This window comes from Trypanosoma grayi, assembly GCF_000691245.1.
Source record: "Trypanosoma grayi strain ANR4 Tgr_722_V1, whole genome shotgun sequence".
NCBI lineage: Eukaryota > Euglenozoa > Kinetoplastea > Trypanosomatida > Trypanosomatidae > Trypanosoma > Trypanosoma grayi.
This window is the reverse complement of record NW_008826341.1, coordinates 307-8,827: the sequence shown is the minus strand read 5'-3', so window position 1 is coordinate 8,827 and position 8,521 is coordinate 307. Positions and strand designations below refer to the sequence as shown.

At 58.8% G+C, this 8,521-nt stretch overlaps 6 protein-coding genes across 6 annotated transcripts; all 6 read left to right on the top strand.

The window, feature by feature from the left end:
- Positions 1–677: 677 nt before the first annotated feature.
- DQ04_07221050 (hypothetical protein) lies at positions 678–2,126 on the top strand (the record flags this gene model as incomplete). Its single annotated transcript, XM_009315075.1, has 1 exon — positions 678–2,126. One exon carries the CDS (start codon positions 678–680, stop codon positions 2,124–2,126), a length of 1,449 nt encoding a protein of 482 aa, XP_009313350.1.
- Positions 2,127–2,432: 306 nt separating this feature from the next.
- DQ04_07221040 (hypothetical protein) lies at positions 2,433–3,167 on the top strand (the record flags this gene model as incomplete). The annotated part of the gene is made up of 1 exon (XM_009315074.1): positions 2,433–3,167. The coding sequence occupies one exon, from the start codon at positions 2,433–2,435 to the stop codon at positions 3,165–3,167; it is 735 nt and encodes a 244-aa protein (XP_009313349.1).
- Positions 3,168–3,703: 536 nt separating this feature from the next.
- DQ04_07221030 (protein UXT) lies at positions 3,704–4,201 on the top strand (the record flags this gene model as incomplete). Its single annotated transcript, XM_009315073.1, has 1 exon — positions 3,704–4,201. The coding sequence occupies one exon, from the start codon at positions 3,704–3,706 to the stop codon at positions 4,199–4,201; it is 498 nt and encodes a 165-aa protein (XP_009313348.1).
- A 611-nt stretch (positions 4,202–4,812) lies between these two features.
- Positions 4,813–6,933, top strand: DQ04_07221020 (hypothetical protein; the record flags this gene model as incomplete). Its single annotated transcript, XM_009315072.1, has 1 exon — positions 4,813–6,933. The coding sequence occupies one exon, from the start codon at positions 4,813–4,815 to the stop codon at positions 6,931–6,933; it is 2,121 nt and encodes a 706-aa protein (XP_009313347.1).
- A 38-nt stretch (positions 6,934–6,971) lies between these two features.
- On the top strand, positions 6,972–7,364 carry DQ04_07221010 (hypothetical protein; the record flags this gene model as incomplete). The annotated part of the gene is made up of 1 exon (XM_009315071.1): positions 6,972–7,364. The coding sequence occupies one exon, from the start codon at positions 6,972–6,974 to the stop codon at positions 7,362–7,364; it is 393 nt and encodes a 130-aa protein (XP_009313346.1).
- An 80-nt stretch (positions 7,365–7,444) lies between these two features.
- Positions 7,445–8,119, top strand: DQ04_07221000 (hypothetical protein; the record flags this gene model as incomplete). Its single annotated transcript, XM_009315070.1, has 1 exon — positions 7,445–8,119. The coding sequence occupies one exon, from the start codon at positions 7,445–7,447 to the stop codon at positions 8,117–8,119; it is 675 nt and encodes a 224-aa protein (XP_009313345.1).
- Between the last annotated feature and the right edge of the window lie 402 nt (positions 8,120–8,521).

Below are 8,521 nucleotides of genomic sequence, written 5' to 3'. Positions count from 1 at the left end.
CCGCCGCGGCCAGCTCGCACGGCGAAAGGGCGGCCGCGCGAAGTTCGGCTCCCACAGCGCGGCGCAGGGCGTGTGGAATGACGTGGGCGGCATTGCGTCCACGTCAGTGGCGAACGGGGCGCAGAACCCGTACCCCGGCGGTGACAACTTTGGGCCGCCGCAGAGGCCGCCCAGCTAAATACTTTCACACACACACACAATATCCGCGGTTGCTTGCGTACATTTCTTCACACATACATATAAGACAAGCACGTGTGCGTGCATATTGCACAAAGGAAGCTGTTAGGGGCCGGGGTGACGAACTTACAGGCAGCAGGTTGCTGGAGAGAGGGAGTGACGGAGAAATGGGCGTTTGCGGTATTTGAATTTTTGCATTACAGCCTCCGTTAGCATACATACATATACGCACGTGCGTACGTCTTCTTGCTGCTCTACTTCCCGTCTTTCTTTCCCTCATCTCGTGCTCTGCCGCGTGGTAGGAAGTCAAAGGAGTACCATAAACGTAGACACACGCACACAGCCATACGTACCTACATACATACATAGATACACAAATAGCGGCGCGGCTCCACTAAGAAAGGGTTGTGGGTGATAGCGTGTAAGGGAGGAAGAGAGACATATAAATTCACCTACAGTATTATTATTCTTATCATCATCATCATCATTATCATTGCTGTATGCGACTGTTTCGTCCGAGGTCTTCTGCGACTGCCGCCATTGCTGCTGCTGCTACCGTTGTGGTATTGCTTCTCATCCCCGCAGAAACGCCGGTGTTGTGCGATGCGGCAGCCGAGACAGTGCCAATGACGCAGTGGACGTGCCCCCGATGCCCCATCTGCTCCGTGGGCGGCGTCCCGCTGATGACGAAGCTGTTCTACTGTCTCCCATCGTCCCTTCCCTCCGTGGTGGCGCGGCGAGAGTTGCCCTTCGACACAAATAAAAAGCTGCGGCGAAGAGCGATGGAGGATGTGGAGGAGCTTCTTCTCACACACGTCGTTGGGCAGGAGCACGTGACGAGCGCTATTGTGGATGCCATGCGGCGCAAACTTGCGAACCCGCGTGAGCCGCTTGTTCTCCACTTTGCGGGCGACAACGGCGTTGGCAAGACGTACACGGCGCGGCTGCTGTCTCTCGCCACGTCGCTGCGCTGCTCTGTGTCGCGGCCGCAGTGCGATGCGGGCGACAACCTGTTGGTTGTGTCCGGCACCGGTTATGACGGCCTGCCGGTCGCCGACGCGCGGAAAAGAATTGTAACGCTCGTGACGGCGCACCAGCGGCTGTACCCGCACGGCATCGTGCTGCTCGACGATCTCTCGGCGATGCACCCGAACCTCGTGGCGGCNGCGCACCAGCGGCTGTACCCGCACGGCATCGTGCTGCTCGACGATCTCTCGGCGATGCACCCGAACCTCGTGGCGGCGCTCGCGCCGCTCTTTGGTCGAGCGGAGCGCTTCGCGGAGCAGCCGCATGACGTGCCGTCGCTCACGCAGCTGACGGTTATAGCCACGACGGACTTCGGCCGCCAGGGTCGCACGTGGGGGCGCAGCCTGGTGCAGGTGCAGCAGATGGTGCGTGACGAGTTTGCCAGTCTGTACGGCACGCTGGTGCCCGCGTATGCGCGGACGATGGTGTTCGTCTCCTTCACGCGGCGGGCGGCGGAGCGGATGGTGCACAATGCTGTTGCGGCGCTGCCGTGCACAGCGCAGTTGGGCGGTGGGCATGTGGTGGCGAGCAGCATCGAGGACGTCGCGGTCGCCTTCCTCGTGGAGCGCCACCGCGAGATGTGGGAGGGCAAGGAGAATGGTCACGCGCTGCGACGCGCCGTGGAGGACACACTGGTGCCGCTGGTGCTGCGGTACTTCGACGCACATGGGTATGACCGGCTCATGTGGGCCCGCTTCCACCTTGACATGAGAGCCGCAGAGATTGTCCTCCACACAGACGAGAGCGGCCCGCACGATGAGGAAGATGTGGCCGCGGTGAGTGCGGAGGTCCCCAGTAGCACGCCTCCTCCTCCTCCTCCTCCTCCTGCAGCCGCTGCTGAGGGAGAGGAAGACGCAGGCGGAAGCCGCGGTGGGAGCGCTGAGGACGGTAAAGGCCCACACACTCTTAACGATGATTTGTGAATGCAGTTGCGAGGCGAGACGAAGGAAAAAGGGGAGAGTCATGGATGCCCATACATTTTCTCTCTTTTTTTTTTNTTTTTTTTTCGTTTTGCTTTGCCTTGGGGCACGGGTGTGCATGCGTCCGTGCCCGCCCACGCAGCGTGGAAGCGAGAGGAAAGAGAAGCTTGGGGAGAGGGGCACTGCGGTGCGTGCTGCACGCTTCCCACCTTATCTGTCTGTCTGTCTGTCTGTCTCTGGCGGGGCGGGACGTGCTGCTTTCACCCGCACGAGGGCTAACAGCAACGCCAAGAGCTGTTCGTGTCGTCGATGTTCGTGCGCCGCAGCACGGTAAGCGCCTTCGCCATCCTCTTCCTCGCCATTGCGCTGCTGTATCAAGACACAGTGTGGGACGCCCTGTCGACGAACACACGACGCGACTCACCATGCTTGTGTCTAACCGGTATCTTTGCCGACGCCCATCTCCTTGGGGCTTTGCGCCGCAGCAGCAGGCCCTTCATCGGCATTCACTGGCGCGTGACTCCCGCCTTTGCCAGTGACTTCATGGACCCGTGGCGCTCCAAATACGCCAATTGCCTGGCGCTGCATGAGCTGCAGCCGCTGCACGTGCCTGAGGGGATGTCGGCGGTAGACGCGCTGCATCAGCAGCTCGAGGACGATGTCGCTCGTGGCAAGGGGGAGAAGGAAAAGGCGAAGAGTGTTGACGGTGATGATTGGGCGATACGCGGCAGCGGTGCCTTTGTGTCGCGGCGGCGGCGGGGGCGGCGTAAAGGGTCCGCTGCTGCGCCAATGTGTCACGTGTGGCTTCTGCCAGAGGCCTCGCAGCTGCCGCCGGCGGTGTGGGTAGCGCTGGAGGAGCTGCTGCAGGAGGGCACACTCGCTGGAAGGCCTGTCCGCACATCGGGCACAAGCGGGGCGTTGAACCCGCAACAAGAAGGACAACAATACTACCCACTTGGCGTGTTGTTGTTGGCCGACCGCGACTCGCTGAAGCGCTTGATGCCCCCTCACACTGCCATGATGTTCACAGCAGTAGGCCACTGAGCAGCAGAGAGGCAGTGGGATAGCGAGTAGTGATGGGATGACGAAGGAAAGGAGACATATATGAGCAATACGACCTGAATGTGAGTATTCTGTAGTCTTTGCCTTTGCTGTGATCTTGTGTCCTAATACCTTTTGGTAAGTTTGGGTTCTCAAGTCGGTAGAGGAGGGAGAGCTCGTGGTGGTGGGGGTGGTGGTGGCAGCGGCGGCGCTGCTGCTGTGCCTTATTGTGCATTCAAACATCTCTGCATCTTACAGTTGCGCCTCTGCTTTTTCTCTTCTTTGCTGCGCCTGCGTACGTGTACGCATCGCACTTCTCCCTTTCTCCACTCTCTCTCTCTCTCTCCTTCGCCACTTATTCACTCATTGCACGTCTCGTGTAGAGGTGACAGTGCCTACTGAGGAGAGCACCCTTGTTGCCCTTGCTGTTGCCGCTGTTGCCGCTGCTGCTGTTGTTGTTGTTGTTGTTGCTTGGTGGGCCGATGTCAGCAGACAGCAGTAGCAGTGCGCCTGCCACGTGCGACACGGCCACAGGCCGCATGATCCGCCTCGAGCACTTCCTCGACAACGTGCTTCGACAATCCCTCGCGAAGGTGCTGCAGAAGCGGGACGTGGTGTACGAAATGGCGTCGCAGTGCTGCCAGCTGCGCGATCTCTTCGAGGAGATGCGGGCACTCTCCGCAACGCACTCCTTCATCAAGGACGGTGGGTCACCGTCATCACCGCCTGCTGCTCCCGTGGCAGCGCCCCCGGGGGAGGTGCCGCAGCGTAATCAAATCATGGTCGACATTGGAAATCACTTCTTTGTGCAGTGCACCATCGCCGACGCGTCGCGTGTGTTGGTGAATCTTGGCTGCGGCGTTGTGCTCCCCATGTCCACTGCCGAGGCCTGTGAGTTTCTGCATAAGAAGGAGCGACTCCTGCGGGAGCGGGCGGCGCGGCTGAGCAAGGAGGCGCTGCGCATTACGTACCGCATCCGCCTCGTCATGGAGGCCATCACGCGGCTGTACGACCGCGCGAGTGGGCAGCGCGTGTGATGTCGCCGTTCTATTGTTCCCACACACTGGTGTCTGTGTATGCTGCTGCTGCTGCTGCTGCTGCTGTTTCTGTTGCGGCCTCTGGGAGTCTGAGCCGGGAGAGGGAAGAACACAGAGAGGACGTGCATTATATAACGCGAATAAAAAAAAAACAACGACTGACTTGTCGGGAGTGCGGCACACCGAAGCGGGTGGGGGAGCTGGACGGTGCCTCTGCTTCTATGTTTGCTATTATTCATGATATATATATATATATGTGTGTGTGTGTGCGCTTATTCATATCCCTTCGTTTTCTTCTTTGTGTGGCGCCCTGCTGTGGAAGGAGGCTCGCATATCCGTGCACACACTGAGACATATACTACACATCAGCTATACACTGCACACGTGTGTGTTGCGCGTAGTCCGGAATAACACACTCGCCCCTCCGCGTGCCAAGAAGAGGGCCAGTCGAGCAAACGAGAAGACATATATAAATATATATACACGAAAAAGGAAAGAAACAACCGATAGGGGGGTTTCCCCTCAACACGGATATGGTGGTGAGGGAGCGTGAGCACAAGCACACGCCAACAAAAGTGACAAAAACTCCCCCACGACCTCCACATGTGTCCATGCATGATACTTTGACAGTGGCGGAGGAGCAGCTGCCGGGTCTCGCAAAGGTCAACGCCGGCGACCTCATCGCATACGAGTTCCTCGACATCGCTACATGTGCCTGGCGCTGCGAACTAGCGACTGTTATTGGCACAACGGAAAGCCGCACGATCGAGGTGGAGCGACTGACGCAGACCACGCGGGTGGGAAGCGAGTCCCTCACCGTCCAAACGGAGGAGGGCAAGTGCATCCTCGAGAAGATGGAACGGCTGCAGCAGCAGTTCATGCAGACCGTGGTGGATGCCGACCAGCGTGTGGAGAAAATCCGCGAGAAGCGCGAGGCCTTCATGGCGGAGCAGCGTGAGGTGGAAGAAGCCATGATGCAGGCGGAGGAGCAGCTCGGCGATGTGCGCACGGCGGTGTCGAAGATCGATGCGCGGCATTGGCGCGAGTTGGCGTCGTACCGGACGCCGCCGGACATCGTGGTGCGTGTGATGAGCGCGGTGCTGCTCATCATGGGCGAACGGCGACGCACGTGGAACGAGATCCTGCCGGTGATACACCGCCCCGGTATGGCCAACTTGCTGGCGGAGTTTGAGTCGCATGACATGCCGCCGGCACTGCGCAACGAGGTGGTGCAGCGCTACATCGACACGCCGCGGTTCTCGTACGAGGAGGCGGTGAAGGGCAGCCAGGCGCTTGCGCAGCTGTACCGGTGGGTGGTGGCGCACGTGCAGGTGGTTGGCACCGGCGAGCGGCGCAAGCACATCAACTCCTTCCAGGAGCGCCGCAACTCCGAGATCGAGGTGATGGAAAAGCTGCTGGAGGAGGAGGGCGCGCGCGTTACGATGCTTAATGAGCAAATGGATGATTTGTGGGAGAAGTTCCAGGCGGCGGAGGGACTCAACTCTCCCCTCTTCAGCGCGGCCGGCCGCGCCGCGGCGATGGCGGCGGCGACGGGTGAAAGCAACGCCGCACACGAAGCTCTGCGCGCGTGTTCGTATGAGGAGGGCGCCAGCATGGCCGCCATCAGGCGCATGGCACGGCGGCCGTGGCGCTTCTCCTCACGCCATGAGCGGCGCACCATTCTGCACTCAAGCATCTTGTGCAGTTTTGGCCCTGCTCCACCGCAAGACGACATTATAATACTCACCGGGCAGCAGTGCCGCGCACTTTTGAGCACAACGCAGGCACGAGCACAGATATGTGATGCGTCGAGGGAGGACCTTTCTGGGTCAGGGGCGTGCCACGACGTTCCTTTCGACACAACAAGCGAACACAACCGAAGTACAAAGTCACACGGAGAGGTTACTCCCATAATGAACGGAAGCGCAGCGGCTAATGAAGACGGATCGTCACTGGCTCGCATCAACGAGCTTGACCGCCAGTTGAAGGAAAGTGCAAAGACCGTGGCGGTACTGGAGACCCAACTACGAGAACGTAAGGAGGTCAATGAATTATTGGAGCGCCAGCTGCAGGAGCGGGAGAATGCCCTGGCCGCTGTGCAGCACCAGCTGCGGGAGAGCGATGAGTCCACTACAGACACTGCACCGCTGTCCCATGTCAATGAGTTGGAGCGCCAGCTGCAGGAGCGGGATAATATCCCTATAGCTTTCCAACGCCGGCCGCAGGAGACAACGGAGGCCGTCACAGACACTGCGTTGCTTTCTCATGTCAAGGAGTTGGAGCGCCAGCTGCAGGAGCGAGAGAATGCCCTGGCTGCTGTGCGGCACCAGCTGCAGGAGGACAAAGAAGCCAATGAATTATTGGAGCGCCAGCTGCGGGAGCTGGGGAAGACCACCATTGTTGTTCAACGCCAACCGCAGGAAAGAACGGAGGCAACAGAAGACACTGCACCGCTGTCCCATGTAAAGGAGTTGGAGCGCCAGCTGCAGGAGGGCAAGGAAGCCAATGAATTATTGGAGCGCCAGCTGCAGGAGCGTGAGAATGCCCTGGCTGCTGTGCAGCACCAGCTGCGGGAGAGCGATGAGTCCACTACAGACACTGCACCGCTGTCCCATGTAAAGGAGCTGGAGCGCCAGCTGCAGGAGGGCAAGGAAGCCAATGAATTATTGGAGCGCCAGCTGCNATGTAAAGGAGCTGGAGCGCCAGCTGCAGGAGGGCAAGGAAGCCAATGAATTATTGGAGCGCCAGCTGCAGGAGGGCAAGGAAGCCAATGAATTATTGGAGCGCCAGCTGCAGGAGCTGGAGAAGGCCCTGGCTGCTGTGCAGCACCAGCTGCAGGAGCGTGAGAAGGCCCTGGCTGCTGTGCAGCACCAGCTGCGAGAGAGGGATGAGTCCATTAAAGACACTGCGCCACTCTCCCATGTCAATGAGTTGGAGCGCCAGCTGCAGGAGGGCAAGGAAGCCAATGAATTATTGGAGCGCCAGCTGCAGGAGGGCAAGGAAGCCAATGAATTATTGGAGCGCCAGCTGCGGGAGGGCAAGGAAGCCAATGAATTATTGGAGCGCCAGCTGCAGGAGCGTGAGAATGCCCTGGCTGCTGTGCAGCACCAGCTGCGGGAGAGCGATGAGTCCACTACAGACACTGCACCGCTGTCCCATGTAAAGGAGCTGGAGCGCCAGNTGCAGGAGGGCAAGGAAGCCAATGAATTATTGGAGCGCCAGCTGCGGGAGCGTGAGAATGCCATGGCTGCTGTGCAGCACCAGCTGCAGGAGCTGGAGAAGGCCCTGGCTGCTGTGCAGCACCAGCTGTGGGAGAGCGATGAGTCCACTACAGACACTGCACCGCTGTCCCATGTAAAGGAGCTGGAGCGCCAGCTGCAGGAGGGCAAGGAAGCGAATAGATTATTGGAGCGCCATCTGCGGAGGCGGGAGAATGCCCTGGCTTCGGTGCAACGCCAGTTGCAGGAATCCAAGGAAGCTAATGAGGCATTGGGTTGCCAACTTGAGAGGTGTGTGGAAGCCATGGATGCCTTGGTGCCTGTCCTGGATGCACTCCGTAAGGATTGTGGTGATGTTATCCCAAATAGGGTTGCGCAGTTGGTGGCTGATGCGAAGTGTGCTGTTCCCGTAGGTAGTGGCGGCAGGGTGTGCGAGTTACCTGTGGGTGAACCGGGGGGTGAGAAAGGGGCCCAACTTGGCAGCAGGTTTGTCGAATTTGGCAGTGCTTCGTGTGGTAGATTATCAGATCCCGGCGAGGCAAAGGGGCAGACAACTCCGGTGCTACGTTCCGTTGCGGGTTATGTAGTGGCGCGGCTGCCTGTGGAGATGGGGGAGGCTGGTGCGCTTTCGGCGATGGTGAGCGGGATGCTGGCGGTTGCCGTGGGGTCGTTGATGTACAAGCGATATGAGCTTACTTAGTATTGCGCAAGGAGGAGAAAGACGGAGAAGAAATAACAAAAAAAAAACAAAAATCAACAACAATGAAGGCTCATGTTTCTTATTGTCTTAGTTATGCTTTTCAAAGCTTGGAATATATTCACCCTTTGCATGTGTTTTTTTTGTCTGTGTTTTTTTGTTTTTTACTTTGCGACAAGTGCAGATGGGGGCGGCGGATGAAGAGCAACATGCTACATTCTGTGAGTGGGTCCTTTTTTTCCTTTTAGTTAATTGTTTTTTTTTTTCGTTCGTATTGAGTCGCAATGCGGTGGCATGGCGGGGGGGGGTGCTTGGCGCGATGGGGGCGGCTGGTGTGGTGTGCGGAGATTGTCCCGGCTGCTCTCTCGTGCCTTTCTCTCTCTGTCTCTGTCTGTCCGTCTTGCC